At 42.8% G+C, this 25,387-nt stretch overlaps 1 protein-coding gene across 1 annotated transcript in view; it reads left to right on the top strand.

Annotated features, from left to right (window-relative positions):
- LOC135575090 (sperm-associated antigen 1A-like) overlaps positions 1-25,387 on the top strand; it is a 180,157-nt gene that overhangs the window by 139,992 nt on the left and 14,778 nt on the right. Inside the window, exons 8-9 of the mRNA XM_065027269.1 lie at positions 9,988-10,114; positions 10,293-10,451. Coding sequence (XP_064883341.1) covers positions 9,988-10,114; positions 10,293-10,451 — 286 coding nt within the window. The remainder of the gene's footprint in view (positions 1-9,987; positions 10,115-10,292; positions 10,452-25,387) is intronic.

Raw genomic sequence — 25,387 nt, 5'->3', positions numbered from 1 at the left:
GGCCAATTTGTTCTTGGGGACCTTCAATGCAGCAGAAATGTTTTGGTACCCTTCCCCAGATCTGTGCCTCGACACAATCCTGTCTCGGAGCTCTACGGACAATTCCTTTGACCTCATACTTGGTTTTTACTCTGACATGCACTGTCAACTGTGGGACCTTATATAGACAGGTGTGTGCCTTTCCAAATCATGTCCAATCAACTGAATTTACCACAGGTGGACTCCAATCAAGTTGTAGAAACATCTCAAGGATGATCAATGGAGAACAGGATGCACCTGAGCTACATTTAGAGTCTCATAGCAAAGGGTCTGAATACTTATGTAAATAAGGTATTTCTGTTTTTCTATGTTTCATAAATTTGCAAGAAACCTGTTTTCGCTTTGTCATTAAGGGGTATTGTGATGTCATTATGGGGTATTGTGATGTCATTATGGGGTATTGTGATGTCATTATGGGGTATTGTGATGTCATTATGGGGTATTGTGATGTCATTATGGGGTATTGTGATGTCATTATGGGGTATTGTGATGTCATTATGGGGTATTATGTGTGGGTTGATGAGGAATTGTTTTTATTTGGTCAATTTTAGAATAAGGCTGTAATGTAACAAACTGTGGGAAAAGGGGAAGGGTTCTGAACACTTTCCTAAAGCACTGAATGTGGTGGGAACAGAACCCTGGTCTGTGTAACCAGTGGGAACAGAACCCTGGTCTGTGTAACCAGTGGGAACAGAACCCTGGTCTGTGTAACCAGTGGGAACAGAACCCTGGTCTGTGTGACCAGTGGGAACAGAACCCTGGTCTGTGTGACCAGTGGGAACAGAACCCTGGTCTGTGTAACCAGTGGGAACAGAACCCTGGTCTGTGTGACCAGTGGGAACAGAACCCTGGTCTGTGTGACCAGTGGGAACAGAACCCTGGTCTGTGTAACCAGTGGGAACAGAACCCTGGTCTGTGTGACCAGTGGGAACAGAACCCTGGTCTGTGTGACCAGTGGGAACAGAACCCTGGTCTGTGTAACCAGTGGGAACAGAACCCTGGTCTGTGTAACCAGTGGGAACAGAACCCTGGTCTGTGTAACCAGTGGGAACAGAACCCTGGTCTGTGTAACCAGTGGGAACAGAACCCTGGTCTGTGTGACCAGTGGGAACAGAACCCTGGTCTGTGTGACCAGTGGGAACAGAACCCTGGTCTGTGAGACCAGTGGGAACAGAACCCTGGTCTGTGTGACCAGTGGGAACAGAACCCTGGTCTGTGTGACCAGTGGGAACAGAACCCTGGTCTGTGTGACCAGTGGGAACAGAACCCTGGTCTGTGTGACCAGTGGGAACAGAACCCTGGTCTGTGTGACCAGTGGGAACAGAACCCTGGTCTGTGTAACCAGTGGGAACAGAACCCTGGTCTGTGTAACCAGTGGGAACAGAACCCTGGTCTGTGTAACCAGTGGGAACAGAACCCTGGTCTGTGTAACCAGTGGGAACAGAACCCTGGTCTGTGTGACCAGTGGGAACAGAACCCTGGTCTGTGTGACCAGTGGGAACAGAACCCCGGTCTGTGTGACCAGTGGGAACAGAACCCCGGTCTGTGTGACCAGTGGGAACAGAACCCCGGTCTGTGTGACCAGTGGGAACAGAACCCCGGTCTGTGTGACCAGTGGGAACAGAACCCCGGTCTGTGTGACCAGTGGGAACAGAACCCCGGTCTGTGTGACCAGTGGGAACAGAACCCCGGTCTGTGTGACCAGTGGGAACAGAACCCCGGCCTGTGTGACCGGTGGGAACAGAACCCTGGTCTGTGTGACCAGTGGGAACAGAACCCCAGCCAGCCTGCTCTAACCCCAGTCAGTCTGCTCTAACCCCAGTCAGTCTGCTCTAACCCCAGTCAGTCTGCTCTAACCCCAGCCTGCTCTAACCCCAGTCAGCCTGCTCTAACCCCATCCAGTCTGCTCTAACCCCATCCAGTCTGCTCTAACCCCATCCAGTCTGCTCTAACCCCATCCAGTCTGCTCTAACCCCATCCAGTCTGCTCTAACCCCAGTCAGCCTGCTCTAACCCCAGCCAGTCTGCTCTAACCCCATCCAGTCTGCTCTAACCCCATCCAGTCTGCTCTAACCCCAGTCAGTCTGCTCTAACCCCATCCAGTCTGCTCTAACCCCAGCCTGCTCTAACCCCAGTCAGTCTGCTCCAACCCCATCCAGCCTGCTCTAACCCCAGTCAGCCTGCTCTAACCCCATCCAGTCTGCTCTAAACCCATCCAGTCTGCTCTAACCCCAGCCAGCCTGCTCAAACCCCAGTCAGCCTGCTCTAACCCCAGCCTGCTCTAACCCCATCCAGTCTGCTCTAACCCCAGCCTGCTCTAACCCCAGTCAGTCTGCTCTAACCCCATCCAGCCTGCTCTAACCCCAGTCAGCCTGCTCTAACCCCAGTCAGCCTGCTCTAACCCCATCCAGTCTGCTCTAACCCCAGCCAGCCTACTCTAACCCCAGTCAGCCTGCTCTAACCCCAGTCAGCCTGCTCTAACCCCATCCAGTCTGCTCTAACCCCAGTCAGCCTGCTCTAACCCCAGTCAGCCTGCTCTAACCCCAGTCAGCCTGCTCTAACCCCAGCCTGCTCTAACCCCATCCAGCCTGCTCTAACCCCAGCCAGCCTGCTCTAACCCCAGCCAGCCTGCTCTAACCCCAGTCAGCCTGCTCTAACCCCAGTCAGTCTGCTCTAACCCCAGTCAGCCTGCTCTAACCCCAGCCAGCCTGCTCTAACCCCAGCCAGCCTGCTCTAACCCCAGCCAGCCTGCTCTAACCCCAGCCAGCCTGCTCTAACGCCAGTCAGCCTGCTCTAACCCCAGCCAGCCTGCTCTAACCCCAGCCAGCCTGCTCTAACCCCAGCCAGCCTGCTCTAACCCCAGTCAGCCTGCTCTAACCCCAGTCAGCCTGCTCTAACCCCAGCCAGCCTGCTCTAACCCCAGTCAGCCTGCTCTAACCCCATCCAGTCTGCTCTAACCCCAGTCAGTCTGCTCTAACCCCAGTCAGTCTGCTCTAACCCCAGTCATCCTGCTCTAACCCCAGCCTGCTCTAACCCCAGTCAGTCTGCTCTAACCCCATCCAGCCTGCTCTAACCCCAGTCAGTCTGCTCTAACCCCAGTCATCCTGCTCTAACCCCAGCCTGCTCTAACCCCAGTCAGTCTGCTCTAACCCCATCCAGCCTGCTCTAACCCCAGTCAGCCTGCTCTAACCCCATCCAGTCTGCTCTAAACCCATCCAGTCTGCTCTAACCCCAGCCAGCCTGCTCTAACCCCAGCCAGTCTGCTCTAACCCCAGTCAGCCTGCTCTAACCCCAGCCTGCTCTAACCCCATCCAGTCTGCTCTAATCCCAGTCAGCCTGCTCTAACCCCAGTCAGTCTGCTCTAACCCCATCCAGCCTGCTCTAACCCCAGTCAGCCTGCTCTAACCCCAGCCAGCCTGCTCTAACCCCAGCCAGCCTGCTCTAACCCCAGCCAGCCTGCTCTAACCCCAGTCAGCCTGCTCTAACCCCAGTCAGCCTGCTCTAACCCCAGCCAGCCTGCTCTAACCCCAGTCAGCCTGCTCTAACCCCATCCAGTCTGCTCTAACCCCAGTCAGTCTGCTCTAACCCCAGTCAGTCTGCTCTAACCCCAGTCATCCTGCTCTAACCCCAGCCTGCTCTAACCCCAGTCAGTCTGCTCTAACCCCAGTCAGCCTGCTCTAACCCCAGTCAGTCTGCTCTAACCCCAGTCAGCCTGCTCTAACCCCAGCCAGCCTGCTCTAACCCCAGCCAGCCTGCTCTAACCCCAGCCAGCCTGCTCTAACCCCAGCCAGCCTGCTCTAACCCCAGTCAGCCTGCTCTAACCCCAGCCAGCCTGCTCTAACCCCAGCCAGTCTGCTCTAACCCCAGCCAGCCTGCTCTAACCCCAGCCAGCCTGCTCTAACCCCAGCCAGCCTGCTCTAATCCCAGTCAGCCTGCTCTAACCCCAGTCAGCCTGCTCTAACCCCAGCCAGCCTGCTCTAACCCCAGTCAGCCTGCTCTAACCCCATCCAGTCTGCTCTAACCCCAGTCAGTCTGCTCTAACCCCAGTCAGTCTGCTCTAACCCCAGTCATCCTGCTCTAACCCCAGCCTGCTCTAACCCCAGTCAGTCTGCTCTAACCCCATCCAGCCTGCTCTAACCCCAGTCAGCCTGCTCTAACCCCATCCAGTCTGCTCTAAACCCATCCAGTCTGCTCTAACCCCAGCCAGCCTGCTCTAACCCCAGCCAGTCTGCTCTAACCCCAGTCAGCCTGCTCTAACCCCAGCCTGCTCTAACCCCATCCAGTCTGCTCTAATCCCAGTCAGCCTGCTCTAACCCCAGTCAGTCTGCTCTAACCCCATCCAGCCTGCTCTAACCCCAGTCAGCCTGCTCTAACCCCAGTCAGCCTGCTCTAACCCCATCCAGTCTGCTCTAACCCCAGCCAGCCTGCTCTAACCCCAGTCAGCCTGCTCTAACCCAGTCAGCCTGCTCTAACCCAGTCAGCCTGCTCTAACCCCATCCAGTCTGCTCTAACCCCAGTCAGCCTGCTCTAACCCCAGCCAGTCTGCTCTAACCCCAGTCAGTCTGCTCTAACCCCAGTCAGTCTGCTCTAACCCCAGTCAGCCTGCTCTAACCCCAGTCAGCCTGCTCTAACCCCATCCAGCCTGCTCTAACCCCAGTCAGCCTGCTCTAACCCCAGTCAGTCTGCTCTAACCCCAGTCAGCCTGCTCTAACCCCAGTCAGCCTGCTCTAACCCCATCCAGCCTGCTCTAACCCCAGCCAGCCTGCTCTAACCCCAGCCAGCCTGCTCTAAACCCAGCCAGCCTGCTCTAACCCCAGTCAGCCTGCTCTAACCCCAGTCAGTCTGCTCTAACCCCAGTCAGCCTGCTCTAACCCCAGTCAGCCTGCTCTAACCCCAGTCAGCCTGCTCTAACCCCAGCCAGCCTGCTCTAACCCCAGTCAGCCTGCTCTAACCCCAGTCAGCCTGCTCTAACCCCAGCCAGCCTGCTCTAACCCCAGCCTGCTCTAACCCCAGTCAGCCTGCTCTAACCCCATCCAGCCTGCTCTAACCCCATCCAGCCTGCTCTAACCCCATCCAGCGTGCTCTAACCCCAGTCTGCTCTAACCCCAGTCAGCCTGCTCTAACCCCAGCCAGCCTGCTCTAACCCCAGTCAGCCTGCTCTAACCCCATCCAGCCTGCTCTAACCCCAGTCAGTCTGCTCTAACCCCAGTCAGTCTGCTCTAACCCCAGCCAGTCTGCTCTAACCCCAGCCAGTCTGCTCTAACCCCATCCAGTCTGCTCTAACCCCAGTCAGCCTGCTCTAACCCCATCCAGCCTGCTCTAACCCCATCCAGTGTGCTCTAACCCCAGTCTACTCTAACCCCAGTCAGCCTGCTCTAACCCCAGCCAGCCTGCTCTAACCCCAGTCAGTCTGCTCTATCCCCAGTCAGTCTGCTCTAACCCCAATCAGCCTGCTCTAACCCCAGCCAGCCTGCTCTAACCCCAGTCAGTCTGCTCTAACCCCAGTCAGCCTGCTCTAACCCCAGTCAGCCTGCTCTAACCCCAGTCAGCCTGCTGTCAGTAAACCCAGTCAGACTAATCAGAGGTATTGTTGCTGTAGTGTGGAAATACAAACAGGAACAGCAGAGGACAGCAGGGTGTCTGCTCCTCTCTCTCTCATAGCCTAATTATAGACACAGTGTGTACTACAGAACAGGGTAGCGGAGCGTAAATTGTCCTAGAAAGACATGCAGCACGGGCTCTCCTGGGATGGGAAACCTGGGTCCTATTCATTAGGCACCGAAACAGAACAAACGGACTGAAACAGGGACGGACTACCTGAACTTGTCTAATAAGAAACGCTTATTGTCACGTCCTGTTGCAAAACTTTTTTTTTTTGCTACGGTTTGCACTAATGAACACGACCACGTTTCCGTTTCTCATCCTCTCCCATCCCGCCACTCCTCCCCTCCCCTCTCCTCTCTTCCTCTCTTCTCCTCCTCTCTCCTCTCCTCCTCCTCTCCCCTCTCCTCTCCTCCCTCCTATCCTCCCTCCTCCTCCCTCTCCCCCTCTCTCCTCTCCTCCCTCCTCTCCCTCCTCTCTCTCCTCTCCTCTCCCCTCCTCTCTCTCCTCCTCCCCCTCCTCCCTCCTCCTCCTCTCTCCTCTCCCTCTCCCTCCTCTCCCTCCTCCTCTCCTCTCCTCTCCTCCCCCTCCTCTCCTCTCTCCCTCCTCCTCTCTCCTCCTCTCCTCCCTCCTCTCCCCTCCTCTCTCCTCTCCCCTCCCTCCTCCTCTCTCCTCCTCTCCTCCTCTCCTCTCCCCCTCCTCTCCTCTCCCCTCCTCTCCCCTCCCCCTCCTCCTCTCTCTCTCCTCCTCTCCCCTCTCTCTCCTTTCTCTCCTCCTCTCCTCTCCCCTCATCTCCTCCCTCCTCCTCTCTCCTCTCCTCTCTCTCTCCCTCCTCCTCCTCTCCCCCTCTCCTCTCCTCTCTCTCTCCCTCCTCTCTCCCTCCTCCTCCTCTCTCCCTCCTCCTCCTCCTCTCCCCCTCTTCTCCTCTCCCCCTCTCCTCTCCTCTCCTCCTCAATAGCAGGTAGAGTAGTGTTGTCAGCGTTGACAGAGTGTTCTGTACCATAGAGGGGAAAGGGGCTGGCCACCCTGACATGACTCACCACACCGTACCTTTGTGTTCATGTCCTGTTCTGCGTAAAGCCCTGTGTGTACAGACAGTCACAGTACACACTCCACAGCCACATGAGAGCGTGGCTAAAAAGGACAGCTTTTCAACACACACATGGCCTTAGGGGAAGTGTTGAGTACGCCAGAGGAACGACAGACTTATCAATATTAAAACACTGTCTTGGTGCGAGGATGTCTGTCTGTGGGGTCAGAAAATACAAGAGAGGCTGATTGTGTTGTGTTCTCCTCCAGAGCCATAGAGACACTATAATACTGTTGTATCACATTCTGCCTCCATAGAGATACACTATAATACCATATTACATTCTGCCTCCATAGAGACACACTATAATACTGTTGTATTACATTCTGCCTCCATAGATACACTATAATACTGTTGTATTACATTCTGCCTCCATAGATACACTATAATACTGTTGTATCACATTCTGCCTCCATAGAGATACACTATAATACCATATTACATTCTGCCTCCATAGAGACACACTATAATACTGGTGTATTACATTCTGCCTCCATAGAGACCCTATAATACTGTTGTATCACATTCTGCCTCCATAGAGATACACTATAATACCATATTACATTCTGCCTCCATAGAGATACACTATAATACCATATTACATTCTGCCTCCATAGAGATACACTATAATACTGTTGTATTACATTCTGCCTCCATAGAGACCCTATAATACTGTTGTATTACATTCTGCCTCCATAGAGACACACTATAATACTGTTGTATTACATTCTGCCTCCATAGAGACACTATAATACTGTTGTATCACATTCTGCCTCCATAGAGACACTATAATACCATATTACATTCTGCCTCCATAGAGACCCTATAATACTGTTGTATTACATTCTGCCTCCATAGAGACACTATAATACTGTTGTATCACATTCTGCCTCCATAGAGATACACTATAATACCATATTACATTCTGCCTCCATAGAGATACACTATAATACTGTTGTATTACATTCTGCCTCCATAGAGACACACTATAATACTGTTGTATTACATTCTGCCTCCATAGAGACACTATAATACCATATTACATTCTGCCTCCATAGAGACACTATAATACTGTTGTATTACATTCTGCCTCCATAGAGACACTATAATACCATATTACATTCTGCCTCCATAGAGATACACTATAATACTGTTGTATTACATTCTGCCTCCATAGATACACTATAATACTGTTGTATTACATTCTGCCTCCATAGAGACCCTATAATACCATATTACATTCTGCCTCCATAGAGACACTATAATACCATATTACATTCTGCCTCCATAGAGACACTATAATACCATATTACATTCTGCCTCCATAGAGACACTATAATACTGTTGTATTACATTCTGCCTCCATAGATACACTATAATACTGTTGTATTACATTCTGCCTCCATAGATACACTATAATACTGTTGTATTACATTCTGCCTCCATAGAGACACTATAATACTGTTGTATTACATTCTGCCTCCATAGAGACCCTATAATACTGTTGTATTACATTCTGCCTCCATAGACACTATAATACCATATTACATTCTGCCTCCATAGAGACACTATAATACCATATTACATTCTGCCTCCATAGAGACACCATAATACTGTTGTATTACATTCTGCCTCCATAGAGACACTATAATACTGTTGTATTACATTCTGCCTCCATAGACACTATAATACCATATTACATTCTGCCTCCATAGAGACACTATAATACCATATTACATTCTGCCTCCATAGACACTATAATACTGTTGTATTACATTCTGCCTCCATAGAGACACTATAATACTGTTGTATTACATTCTGCCTCCATAGAGACACTATAATACCATATTACATTCTGCCTCCATAGACACTATAATACCATATTACATTCTGCCTCCATAGAGACACTATAATACCATATTACATTCTGCCTCCATAGACACTATAATACCATATTACATTCTGCCTCCATAGAGACACTATAATACCATATTACATTCTGCCTCCATAGAGACACTATAATACCATATTACATTCTGCCTCCATAGAGACACTATAATACTGTTGTATTACATTCTGCCTCCATAGAGATACTATAATACCATATTACATTCTGCCTCCATAGAGACACTATAATACTGTTGTATTACATTCTGCCTCCATAGAGACACTATAATACTGTAGTATTACATTCTGCCTCCATAGAGATACTATAATACCATATTACATTCTGCCTCCATAGAGACACTATAATACCGTATTACATTCTGCCTCCATAGAGACACTATAATACCATATTACATTCTGCCTCCATAGAGACCCTATAATACCATATTACATTCTGCCTCCATAGAGACACTATAATACTGTTGTATTACATTCTGCCTCCATAGAGACCCTATAATACCATATTACATTCTGCCTCCATAGAGACCCTATAATACCATATTACATTCTGCCTCCATAGAGACCCTATAATACTGTTGTATTACATTCTACCTCCATAGAGACACACTATAATACTGTTGTATTACATTCTGCCTCCATAGAGACACACTATAATACTGTTGTATTACATTCTGCCTCCATAGAGACACACTATAATACTGTTGTATTACATTCTGCCTCCATAGAGACACTATAATACTGTTGTATTACATTCTGCCTCCATAGAGACACTATAATACTGTTGTATTACATTCTGCCTCCATAGACACACTATAATACTGTTGTATTACATTCTGCCTCCATAGAGACACTATAATACCATATTACATTCTGCCTCCATAGAGACACTATAATACTGTTGTATTACATTCTGCCTCCATAGACACTATAATACTGTTGTATTACATTCTGCCTCCATAGAGATACACTATAATACTGTTGTATTACATTCTGCCTCCATAGAGACACTATAATACCATATTACATTCTGCCTCCATAGAGACACTATAATACTGTTGTATTACATTCTGCCTCCATAGACACACTATAATACTGTTGTATTACATTCTGCCTCCATAGACACTATAATACTGTTGTGTTACATTCTGCCTCCATAGAGACACTATAATACTGTTGTATTACATTCTGCCTCCATAGACACTATAATACTGTTGTGTTACATTCTGCCTCCATAGAGACACTATAATACTGTAGTATTACATTCTGCCTCCATAGAGACACTATAATACCATATTACATTCTGCCTCCATAGAGACACTATAATACTGTTGTGTTACATTCTGTCCTTAGAGCGCTGTGCTTCCTGAAGCTAGATATGTTTGCTGAAGCCAAGCAGGACTGTGACTCTGCCCTGAGGCTGGAGCCAGCCAATAAGAAGGCCTTCTACAGACGGGCCATGGCCAATAAAGGCCTCAAGGTAAAGGGACAGGTTTTAGGAGTTCACACGACTAGTTTGCGGGTTTGGCCGCCGATCTGGGTTGACTACTTTTGTAGACAGGTATTAAAACGACTAACTGGTCTCTTCCTCATCCTCTTCCTCCTCATATATATATATGTGTGTCTGTGTGTGTGTGTGTGTGTGCCCCCATCCCCAGGACTACCTGGCGTGCAGCTCTGACCTACAGGAGGTGCTACAGCAGGATCCCAACGTAGCGGAGGCTGAGAAGGAGCTGGAGGAGGTCACTCTGCTGCTCAGACAGAGTCTGGCCCGGGGATCACCTAGCAACCCCAGGAGGACTGTACCTATCACTGAGGTAGGTCACTCTGCTGCTCAGACAGAGTCTGGCCCGGGGATCACCTAGCAACCCCAGGAGGACTGTACCCATCACTGAGGTAGGTCACGCTGCTGCTCAGACAGAGTCTGGCCCGGGGATCACCTAGCAACCCCAGGAGGACTGTACCCATCACTGAGGTAGGTCACGCTGCTGCTCAGACAGAGTCTGGCCCGGGGATCACCTAGCAACCCCAGGAGGACTGTACCCATCACTGAGGTAGGTCACGCTGCTGCTCAGACAGAGTCTGGCCCGGGGATCACCTAGCAACCCCAGGAGGACTGTACCCATCACTGAGGTAGAATATACTACACATTAATATATACACTATGCTACACATTAATATATACACTATACTACACATTAATATATACACTATACTACACATTAATATATACACTATACTACACATTAATACATACTATACATTAATACATACACATTAATATATACACTATACTACACATTAATATATACACTATACTACATATTAATATATATACTATACTACACATTAATATATACACTATACTACACATTAATATATATACTATACTACACATTAATACATACACATTAATATATATACTATACTACACATTAATATATACACTATACTACACATTAATATATACACTATACTACATATCAATATATACACTATACTACACATTAATATATACACTATACTACACATTAATATATACACTATACTACACATTAATATATACACTATACTACACATTAATATATACACTATACTACATATTAATATATATACTATACTACACATTAATATATACACTATACTACACATTAATATATACACTATACTACACATTAATATATACACTATACTACACATTAATATATGCACTATACTACACATTAATATATACACTATACTACACATTAATATATACACTATACTACACATTAATATATGCACTATACTACACATTAATATATACAGTATACTACACATTAATACATACACATTAATATATACACTATACTATACATTAATATAGACTCTATACATTAATATATATACTATACTACACATTAATATATACACTATACTACACATTAATATATACACTATACTACACATTAATATATACACTATACTACACATTAATATATATACTATACTACACATTAATATATACACTATACTACACATTAATACATACACATTAATATATACACTATACTATACATTAATATATACACTATACTACACATTAATATATACACTATACTACACATTAATATATATACTATACTACACATTAATATATACACTATACTACACATTAATACATACACATTAATATATACACTATACTATACATTAATATATACACTATACTACACATTAATATATACACTATACTATACATTAATATAGACTCTATACATTAATATATATACTATACTACACATTAATATATATACTATACTACACATTAATATATACACTATACTACACATTAATATATACACTATACTACACATTAATATAGACTCTATACATTAATATATACACTATACTACACATTAATATATACACTATACTACACATTAATATATATACTATACTACACATTAATACATACACATTAATATATACACTATACTACACATTAATATATACACTATACTACACATTAATATATACACTATACTACATATTAATATATACACTATACTACACATTAATATATACACTATACTACACATTAATATATACACTATACTATACATTAATATATACACTATACTACATATTAATATATACACTATACTACACATTAATATATACACTATACTACCATACCCATCACTGAGGTAGAATATACTGCACATTAATATATACACTATACTACACATTAATATATACACTATACTATACATTAATATATACACTATACTACACATTAATATATACACTATACTGCACATTAATACATACACTATACTACCATACCCATCACTGAGGTAGAATATACTGCACATTAATATATACACTATACTACACATTAATATATACACTATACTACATATTAATATATACACTATACTACACATTAATATATACACTATACTACACATTAATATATACTATACATTAATATATACACTATACTATACATTAATATAGACTCTATACATTAATATATACACTATACTACACATTAATATATACACTATACTACACATTAATATATACACTATACTACACATTAATATATACACTATACTACACATTAATATATACACATTAATATATACTACACATTAATATATACACTATACTACACATTAATATATACACATTAATATATACTATACATTAATATATACACTATACTATACATTAATATAGACTCTATACATTAATATATACACTATACTACACATTAATATATACACTATACTACACATTAATATATACACTATACTACACATTAATATATACACTATACTACACATTAATATATACACTATACTACCATACTATCACTGGAGGAGGACTGGACCCATCACTGAGGTACCGTAGCTAGCCAATACTTATTCTACACCTTGGGCCAGTTCTCTCGACCCAGACATAGTTACAGTGCAAAGTGCTGTACAGGAATGAGATTCAACAACGGCCAAGTAAAAAACAAAGGAAACAGATAATGTAATAATGGGGAAGGACACAGATAATGTAATAATGGGTTAAGACACAGCTAATGTAATAATGGGAAGGACACAGCTAATGTAATAATGGGGAAGGACACAGCTAATGTAATAATGGGGAAGAACACAGCTACTGTAATAATGGGGAAGGACACAGCTACTGTAATAATGGGTTAATACACAGCTAATGTAATAATGGGAAGGACACAGCTAATGTAATAATGGGGAAGGACACAGCTAATGTAATAATGGGTTAATACACAGCTAATGTAATAATGGGAAGGACACAGCTAATGTAATAATGGGGAAGGACACAGCTAATGTAATAATGGGTAAGGACACAGCTAATGTAATAATGGGGAATGTCACAGCTAATGTAATAATGGGGAAGGACACAGCTAATGTAATAATGGGGAAGGACACAGCTAATGTAATAATGGGGAACGTCACAGCTAATGTAATAATGGGGAAGGACACAGCTAATGTAATAATGGGGAGGGCACAGCTAATGTAATACTGGGGAAGGACACAGATAATGTAATAATGGGGAAGGACACAGCTCATGTAATAATGGGGAAGGACACAGCTAATGTAATAATGGGGAAGGACACAGCTAATGTAATAATGGGAAGGACACAGCTACTGTAATCATGGGAAAGGACACAGCTAATGTAATGGGGAAGGACACAGCTAATGTAATGGGGAAGGACACAGCTAATGTAATAATGGGGAAGGACACAGCTACTGTAATGGGGAAGGACACAGCTAATGTAATAATGGGGAAGGACACAGCTAATGTAATGGGGAAGGACACAGCTACTGTAATAATGGGAAGGACACAGCTAATGTAATGGGGAAGGACACAGCTAATGTAATGGGGAAGGACACAGCTACTGTAATGGGGAAGGACACAGCTACTGTAATGGGGAAGGACACAGCTACTGTAATAATGGGAAGGACACAGCTAATGTAATAATGGGGAAGGACACAGCTAATGTAATAATGGGGAAGGACACAGCTAATGTAATAATGGGAAGGACACAGCTAATGTAATAATGGGGAAGAACACAGCTACTGTAAAAATGGGGAAAGACACAGCTAATGTAGTAATGGGAAGGACACAGCTAATGTAATAATGGGTAAGGACACAGCTAATGTAATAATGGGGAAGGACACAGCTAATGTAATAATGGGTAAGGACACAGCTAATGTAATAATGGGGAAAAACACAGCTAATATAATAATGGGGAAGGACACAGCTAATGTAATAATGGGTTAAGACACAGCTAATGTAATAATGGGTTAAGACACAGCTAATGTAATAATGGGGAAGGACACAGCTAATGTAATAATGGGAAGGACACAGCTAATGTAATAATGGGAAGGACACAGCTAATGTAATAATGGGGAAGGACACAGCTACTGTAATAATGGGGAAGGACACAGCTAATGTAATAATGGGGAATGTCACAGCTAATGTAATAATGGGGAAGGACACAGCTAATGTAATAATGGGGAAGGGCACAGCTAATGTAATACTGGGGAAGTACACAGATAATGTAATAATGGGGAAGGACACAGCTCATGTAATAATGGGGAAGGACACAGCTAATGTAATAATGGGGAAGGACACAGCTAATGTAATAATGGGAAGGACACAGCTACTGTAATCATGGGAAAGGACACAGCTAATGTAATGGGGAAGGACACAGCTAATGTAATGGGGAAGGACACAGCTAATGTAATAATGGGGAAGGACACAGCTACTGTAATGGGGAAGGACACAGCTAATGTAATAATGGGGAAGGACACAGCTAATGTAATGGGGAAGGACACAGCTACTGTAATGGGGAAGGACACAGCTACTGTAATAATGGGGAAGGACACAGCTAATGTAATAATGGGAAGGACACAGCTAATGTAATAATGGGGAAGAACACAGCTAATGTAATAATGGGGAAGGACACAGCTAATGTAATAATGGGAAGGACACAGCTAATGTAATAATGGGGAAGAACACAGCTACTGTAAAAATGGGGAAAGACACAGCTAATGTAGTAATGGGAAGGACACAGCTAATGTAATAATGGGTAAGGACACAGCTAATGTAATAATGGGTAAGGACACAGCTAATGTAATAATGGGGAAAAACACAGCTAATATAATAATGGGGAAGGACACAGCTAATGTAATAATGGGTTAAGACACAGCTAATGTAATAATGGGTTAAGACAGGGCTAATGTAATAATGGGGAAGGACACAGCTAATGTAATAATGGGAAGGACACAGCTAATGTAATAATGGGAAGGACACAGCTAATGTAATAATGGGAAGGACACAGCTAATGTAATAATGGGGAAGGACACAGCTAATGTAATAATGGGGAAGGACACAGCTAATGTAATAATGGGGAAGGACACAGCTAATGTAATCATGGGTTAAGACACAGCTAATGTAATCATGGGGAAGGACACAGCTAATGTAATAATGGGGAAGGACACAGCTAATGTAATAATGGGTTAAGACACAGCTAATGTAATAATGGGAAAGACACAGCTAATGTAATAATGGGAAGGACACAGCTAATATAATAATGGGTTAAGACACAGCTAATGTAATAATGGGTTAAGACACAGCTAATGTAATAATGGGTTAAGACACAGCTAATGTAATAATGGGAAGGACACAGCTAATGTAATAATGGGGAAGGACACAGCTAATGTAATAATGGGTTAAGACACAGCTAATGTAATAATGGGGAAGGACACAGATAATGTAATAATGGGGAAGGACACAGCTAATGTAATAATGGGAACGACACAGCTAATGTAATAATGGGGAAGGACACAGCTAATGCAATAATGGGTTAAGACACAGCTAATGTAATAATGGGGAAGGACACAGATAATGTAATAATGGGTTAAGACACAGCTACTGTAATAATGGGAAGGACACAGCTAATGTAATGGGGAAGGACACAGCTAATGTAATAATGGGGAAGGACACAGCTACTGTAATGGGGAAGGACACAGCTAATGTAATAATGGGGAAGGACACAGCTAATGTAATGGGGAAGGACACAGCTAATGTAATGGGGAAGGACACAGCTACTGTAATAATGGGGAAGGACACAGCTACTGTAATAATGGGGAAGGACACAGCTACTGTAATAATGGGAAGGACACAGCTAATGTAATAATGGGAAGGACACAGGTAATGTAATAATGGGAAGGACACAGGTAATGTAATAATGGGGAAGCACACAGCTAATGTAATAATGGGGAAGGACACAGCTAATGTAATAATGGGAAGGACACAGCTACTGTAATGGGGAAGGACACAGCTAATGTAATAATGGGGAAGGACACAGCTAATGTAATGGGGAAGGACACAGCTACTGTAATGGGGAAGGACACAGCTACTGTAATAACGGGAAGGACACAGCTAATGTAATGGGGAAGGACACAGCTAATGTAATAATGGGGAAGGACACAGCTACTGTAATGGGGAAGGACACAGCTAATGTAATAATGGGGAAGGACACAGCTAATGTAATGGGGAAGGACACAGCTACTGTAATGGGGAAGGACACAGCTACTGTAATGGGGAAGGACACAGCTACTGTAATAATGGGAAGAACACAGCTAATGTAATAATGGGAAGGATACAGGTAATGTAATAATGGGGAAGGACACAGCTAATGTAATAATGGGGAAGAACACAGCTACTGTAAAAATGGGGAAAGACACAGCTAATGTAGTAATGGGAAGGACACAGCTAATGTAATAATGGGTAAGGACACAGCTAATGTAATAATGGGGAAGGACACAGCTAATGTAATAATGGGTAAGGACACAGCTAATGTAATAATGGGGAAAAACACAGCTAATATAATAATGGGGAAGGACACAGCTAATGTAATAATGGGTTAAGACACAGCTAATGTAATAATGGGTTAAGACACAGCTAATGTAATAATGGGGAAGGACACAGCTAATGTAATAATGGGAAGGACACAGCTAATGTAATAATGGGAAGGACACAGCTAATGTAATAATGGGGAAGGACACAGCTACTGTAATAATGGGGAAGGACACAGCTAATGTAATAATGGGGAAGGACACAGCTAATGTAATCATGGGTTAAGACACAGCTAATGTAATTATGGGGAAGGACACAGCTAATGTAATAATGGGGAAGGACACAGCTAATGTAATAATGGGTTAAGACACAGCTAATGTAATAATGGGAAAGACACAGCTAATGTAATAATGGGAAGGACACAGCTAATGTAATAATGGGGAAGGACACAGCTAATGTAATAATGGGTAAGGACACAGCTAATGTAATAATGGGGAATGTCACAGCTAATGTAATAATGGGGAAGGACACAGCTAATGTAATAATGGGGAACGTCACAGCTAATGTAATAATGGGGAAGGACACAGCTAATGTAATAATGGGGAAGGGCACAGCTAATGTAATACTGGGGAAGGACACAGATAATGTAATAATGGGGAAGGACACGGCTCATGTAATAATGGGGAAGGACACAGATAATGTAATAATGGGGAAGGACACAGCTAATGTAATAATGGGAAGGACACAGCTACTGTAATCATGGGAAAGGACACAGCTAATGTAATGGGGAAGGACACAGCTAATGTAATGGGGAAGGACACAGCTAATGTAATAATGGGGAAGGACACAGCTAATGTAATAATGGGGAAGGACACAGCTAATGTAATGGGGAAGGACACAGCTACTGTAATAATGGGAAGGACACAGCTAATGTAATGGGGAAGGACACAGCTAATGTAATAATGGGAAGGATACAGGTAATGTAATGGGGAAGGACACAGCTACTGTAATAATGGGAAGGACACAGCTAATGTAATGGGGAAGGACACAGCTAATGTAATAATGGGGAAGGACACAGCTACTGTAATGGGGAAGGACACAGCTAATGTAATAATGGGGAAGGACACAGCTAATGTAATGGGGAAGGACACAGCTAATGTAATGGGGAAGGACACAGCTACTGTAATGGGGAAGGACACAGCTACTGTAATAATGGGAAGGACACAGCTAATGTAATAATGGGAAGGATACAGGTAATGTAATAATGGGGAAGGACACAGCTAATGTAATAATGGGGAAGGACACAGCTAATGTAATAATGGGAAGGACACAGCTAATGTAATAATGGGGAAGAACACAGCTACTGTAAAAATGGGGAAAGACACAGCTAATGTAGTAATGGGAAGGACACAGCTAATGTAATAATGGGTAAGGACACAGCTAATGTAATAATGGGAAGGACACAGCTAATATAATAATGGGTTAAGACACAGCTAATGTAATAATGGGGAAGGACACAGCTAATGTAATAATGGGGAAGGACACAGCTACTGTAATAATGGGAAGGACACAGCTAATGCAATAATGGGTTAAGACACAGCTAATGTAATAATGGGGAAGGACACAGCTAATGTAATAATGGGAAGGACACAGCTAATGTAATAATGGGAAGGACACAGCTAATGTAATAATGGGGAAGGACACAGCTACTGTAATAATGGGGAAGGACACCGCTAATGTAATAATGGGGAAGGACACAGCTAATGTAATCATGGGTTAAGACACAGCTAATGTAATCATGGGGAAGGACACAGCTAATGTAATGGGGAAGGACACAGCTAATGTAATAATGGGTTAAGACACAGCTAATGTAATAATGGGAAAGACACAGCTAATGTAATAATGGGAAGGACACAGCTAATATAATAATGGGTTAAGACACAGCTAATGTAATAATGGGTTAAGACACAGCTAATGTAATAATGGGGAAGGACACAGCTACTGTAATAATGGGAAGGACACAGCTAATGTAATAATGGGGAAGGACACAGCTACTGTAATAATGGGGAAGGACACCGCTAATGTAATAATGGGGAAGGACACAGCTAATGTAATCATGGGTTAAGACACAGCTAATGTAATCATGGGGAAGGACACAGCTAATGTAATGGGGAAGGACACAGCTAATGTAATAATGGGTTAAGACACAGCTAATGTAATAATGGGAAAGACACAGCTAATGTAATAATGGGAAGGACACAGCTAATGTAATGGGGAAGGACACAGCTACTGTAATGGGGAAGGACACAGCTACTGTAATAATGGGAAGGACACAGCTAATGTAATGGGGAAGGACACAGCTAATGTAATAATGGGGAAGGACACAGCTACTGTAATGGGGAAGGACACAGCTAATGTAATAATGGGGAAGGACACAGCTAATGTAATGGGGAAGGACACAGCTACTGTAATGGGGAAGGACACAGCTACTGTAATGGGGAAGGACACAGCTACTGTAATAATGGGAAGGACACAGCTAATGTAATAATGGGAAGGATACAGGTAATGTAATAATGGGTTAAGACACAGCTAATGTAATAATGGGGAAGGACACAGCTAATGTAATAATGGGAAGGACACAGCTAATGTAATAATGGGGAAGGACACAGCTAATGTAATAATGGGTTAAGACACAGCTAATGTAATAATGGGAAAGACACAGCTAATGTAATAATGGGAAGGACACAGCTAATGTAATAATGGGGAAGGACACAGCTAATGTAATAATGGGTAAGGACACAGCTAATGTAATAATGGGGAATGTCACAGCTAATGTAATAATGGGGAAGGACACAGCTAATGTAATAATGGGGAACGTCACAGCTAATGTAATAATGGGGAAGGACACAGCTAATGTAATAATGGGGAAGGGCACAGCTAATGTAATACTGGGGAAGGACACAGATAATGTAATAATGGGGAAGGACACAGCTCATGTAATAATGGGGAAGGACACAGCTAATGTAATAATGGGGAAGGACACAGCTAATGTAATAATGGGAAGGACACAGCTACTGTAATCATGGGAAAGGACACAGCTAATGTAATGGGGAAGGACACAGCTAATGTAATGGGGAAGGACACAGCTAATGTAATAATGGGGAAGGACACAGCTACTGTAATGGGGAAGGACACAGCTAATGTAATAATGGGGAAGGACACAGCTAATGTAATGGGGAAGGACACAGCTACTGTAATAATGGGAAGGACACAGCTAATGTAATGGGGAAGGACACAGCTAATGTAATAATGGGAAGGATACAGGTAATGTAATGGGGAAGGACACAGCTACTGTAATAATGGGAAGGACACAGCTAATGTAATGGGGAAGGACACAGCTAATGTAATAATGGGGAAGGACACAGCTACTGTAATGGGGAAGGACACAGCTAATGTAATAATGGGGAATAATGTAATGGGAAGGACACAGCTACTGTAATGGGGGAAGGACACAGCTACTGTAATAATGGGAAGGACACAGCTAATGTAATAATGGGAAGGACACAGCTAATGTAATAATGGGGAAGGACACAGCTAATGTAATAATGGGGAAGGACACAGCTAATGTAATAATGGGAAGGACACAGCTAATGTAATAATGGGGAAGGACACAGCTAATGTAATAATGGGGAAGGACACAGCTAATGTAATAATGGGCTAATGTAATAAGGACACAGCTAATGTAATAATGGGGAAAGGACACAGCTAATGTAATAATGGGGAAGGACACAGCTAATGTAATAATGGGAAGGACACAGCTAATGTAATAATGGGAAGGACACAGCTAATGTAATAATGGGGAAGGACACAGCTACTGTAATAATGGGGAAGGACACCGCTAATGTAATAATGGGGAAGGACACAGCTAATGTAATCATGGGTTAAGACACAGCTAATGTAATCATGGGGAAGGACACAGCTAATGTAATAATGGGAAGGACACAGCTAATGTAATAATGGGTTAAGACACAGCTAATGTAATAATGGGTTAAGACACAGCTAATGTAATAATGGGGAAGGACACAGCTAATGTAATAATGGGGAAAAACACAGCTAATATAATAATGGGGAAGGACACAGCTAATGTAATAATGGGGAAGGACACAGCTAATGTAATAATGGGTTAAGACACAGCTAATGTAATAATGGGGAAGGACACAGCTAATGTAATAATGGGAAGGACACAGCTAATGTAATAATGGGAAGGACACAGCTAATGTAATAATGGGGAAGGACACAGCTACTGTAATAATGGGGAAGGACACCGCTAATGTAATAATGGGGAAGGACACAGCTAATGTAATCATGGGTTAAGACACAGCTAATGTAATCATGGGGAAGGACACAGCTAATGTAATGGGGAAGGACACAGCTAATGTAATAATGGGTTAAGACACAGCTAATGTAATAATGGGAAAGACACAGCTAATGTAATAATGGGAAGGACACAGCTAATATAATAATGGGTTAAGACACAGCTAATGTAATAATGGGTTAAGACACAGCTAATGTAATAATGGGGAAGGACACAGCTAATGTAATCATGGGTTAAGACACAGCTAATGTAATAATGGGTTAAGACACAGCTAATGTAATAATGGGAAGGACACAGCTAATGTAATAATGGGGAAGGACACAGCTAATGTAATAATGGGTTAAGACACAGCTAATGTAATAATGGGGAAGGACACAGCTAATGTAATAATGGGGAAGGACACAGCTAATGTAATAATGGGTTAAGGACACAGCTAATGTAATAATGGGGAAGGACACAGATAATGTAGTAATGGGGAAGGACACAGCTAATGTAATAATGGGAAGGACACAGCTAATGTAATGGGGAAGCCACACAGCTAATGTAATAATGGGAAGGACACAGCTAATGTAATGGGAAGGACACAGCTAATGTAATAATGGGAAGGACACAGCTAATGTAATAATGGGAAGGACACAGCTAATGTAATAATGGGTTAAGGACACAGCTACTGTAATAATGGGAAGGACACAGCTAATGTAATAATGGGGGGAAGGACACAGCTAATGTAATAATGGGGAAGGACACAGCTACTGTAATGGGGAAGGACACAGCTAATGTAATAATGGGGAAGGACACAGCTAATGTAATGGGGAAGGACACAGCTACTGTAATGGGGAAGGACACAGCTACTGTAATGGGGAAGGACACAGCTACTGTAATAATGGGAAGGAACACAGCTAATGTAATAATGGGAAGGACACAGCTAATGTAATAATGGGGAAGGACACAGCTAATGTAATAATGGGGAAGAACACAGCTACTGTAAAAATGGGGAAAGACACAGCTAATGTAGTAATGGGAAGGACACAGCTAATGTAATAATGGGTAAGGACACAGCTAATGTAATAATGGGGAAGGACACAGCTAATGTAATAATGGGTAAGGACACAGCTAATGTAATAATGGGGAAAACACAGCTAATATAATAATGGGGAAGGACACAGCTAATGTAATAATGGGTTAAGACACAGCTAATGTAATAATGGGTTAAGACACAGCTAATGTAATAATGGGGAAGGACACAGCTAATGTAATAATGGGAAGGACACAGCTAATGTAATAATGGGAAGGACACAGCTAATGTAATAATGGGGAAGGACACAGCTAATGTAATAATGGGGAAGGACACAGCTAATGTAATAATGGGGAAGGACACAGCTAATGTAATCATGGGGAAGGACACAGCTAATGTAATGGGGAAGGACACAGCTAATGTAATAATGGGGAAGGACACAGCTAATGTAATAATGGGAAGACACAGCTAATGTAATAATGGGAAGGACACAGCTAATGTAATAATGGGAAGGACACAGCTAATGTAATAATGGGGAAGGACACAGCTAATGTAATAATGGGTAAGGACACAGCTAATGTAATAATGGGGAATGTCACAGCTAATGTAATAATGGGGAAGGACACAGCTAATGTAATAATGGGGAAGGACACAGCTAATGTAATAATGGGGAAGGACACAGCTAATGTAATAATGGGGAAGGACACAGCTAATGTAATAATGGGAAGGACACAGATAATGTAATAATGGGGAAGGACACAGCTAATGTAATAATGGGGAAGGACACAGATAATGTAATAATGGGGAAGGACACAGCTAATGTAATAATGGGAAGGACACAGCTACTGTAATCAATGGGAAAGGACACAGCTAATGTAATGGGGAAGGACACAGCTAATGTAATGGGGAAGGACACAGCTAATGTAATAATGGGGAAGGACACAGCTAATGTAATAATGGGGAAGGACACAGCTAATGTAATGGGGAAGGACACAGCTAATGTAATAATGGGAAGGACACAGCTAATGTAATGGGGAAGGACACAGCTAATGTAATAATGGGAAGGACACAGCTAATGTAATGGGGAAGGACACAGCTAATGTAATAATGGGAAGGACACAGCTAATGTAATGGGGAAGGACACAGCTAATGTAATAATGGGGAAGGACACAGCTACTGTAATGGGGAAGGACACAGCTAGCTAATGTAATAATGGGGAAGGACACAGCTAATGTAATGGGGAAGGACACAGCTAATGTAATAATGGGGAAGGACACAGCTAATGTAATGGGGAAGGACACAGCTACTGTAATAATGGGAAGGACACAGCTAATGTAATAATGGGAAGGATACAGGTAATGTAATAATGGGGAAGGACACAGCTAATGTAATAATGGGGAAGGACACAGCTAATGTAATAATGGGAAGGACACAGCTAATGTAATAATGGGGAAGAACACAGCTACTGTAAAAATAATGGGAAAGACACAGCTAATGTAGTAATGGGAAGGACACAGCTAATGTAATAATGGGTAAGGACACAGCTAATGTAATAATGGGGAAGGACACAGCTAATGTAATAATGGGTTAAGACACAGCTAATGTAATAATGGGAAGGACACAGCTAATGTAATAATGGGGAAGGACACAGCTAATGTAATAATGGGGAAGGACACAGCTAATGTAATAATGGGTTAAGACACAGCTAATGTAATAATGGGGAAGGACACAGCTAATGTAATAATGGGAAGGACACAGCTAATGTAATAATGGGAAGGACACAGCTAATGTAATAATGGGGAAGGACACAGCTACTGTAATAATGGGGAAGGACACCGCTAATGTAATAATGGGGAAGGACACAGCTAATGTAATCATGGGTTAAGACACAGCTAATGTAATCATGGGGAAGGACACAGCTAATGTAATAATGGGAAGGACACAGCTAATGTAATAATGGGTTAAGACACAGCTAATGTAATAATGGGATAAGACACAGCTAATGTAATAATGGGAAGGACACAGCTAATATAATAATGGGTTAAGACACAGCTAATAATGTAATAATGGGTTAAGACACAGCTAATGTAATAATGGGGAAGGACACAGCTAATGTAATAATGGGGAAGGACACAGCTAATGTAATAATGGGGAAGGACACAGCTAATGTGATAATGGGGAAGGACACAGCTAATGTAATAATGGGGAAGGACACAGCTAATGTAATCATGGGTTAAGACACAGCTAATGTAATCATGGGTTAAGACACAGCTAATGTAATAATGGGGAAGGACACAGCTAATGTAATAATGGGTTAAGACACAGCTAATGTAATAATGGGAAAGACACAGCTAATGTAATAATGGGAAGGACACAGCTAATGTAATGGGGAAGGACACAGCTAATGTAATGGGGAAGGACACAGCTAATGTAATAATGGGAAGGACACAGCTAATGTAATGGGGTAATAATGGGGAAGGACACAGCTAATGTAATAATGGGGAAGGACACAGCTACTGTAATGGGGAAGGACACAGCTAATGTAATAATGGGGAAGGACACAGCTAATGTAATGGGGAAGGACACAGCTACTGTAATGGGGAAGGACACAGCTACTGTAATGGGGAAGGACACAGCTACTGTAATAATGGGAAGGACACAGCTAATGTAATAATGGGAAGGATACAGGTAATGTAATAATGGGTTAAGGAGACACAGCTAATGTAATAATGGGGAAGGACACAGCTAATGTAATAATGGGAAGGACACAGCTAATGTAATAATGGGGAAGGACACAGCTAATGTAATAATGGGTTAAGACACAGCTAATGTAATAATGGGAAAGACACAGCTAATGTAATAATGGGAAGGACACAGCTAATGTAATAATGGGGAAGGACACAGCTAATGTAATAATGGGTAAGGACACAGCTAATGTAATAATGGGGAATGTCACAGCTAATGTAATAATGGGGAAG

Source organism: Oncorhynchus nerka, linkage group LG14 (genome assembly GCF_034236695.1).
Source record: "Oncorhynchus nerka isolate Pitt River linkage group LG14, Oner_Uvic_2.0, whole genome shotgun sequence".
In the NCBI taxonomy this organism is placed as follows: domain Eukaryota; kingdom Metazoa; phylum Chordata; class Actinopteri; order Salmoniformes; family Salmonidae; genus Oncorhynchus; species Oncorhynchus nerka.
This window is presented reverse-complemented; position numbering and strand designations above follow the sequence as displayed.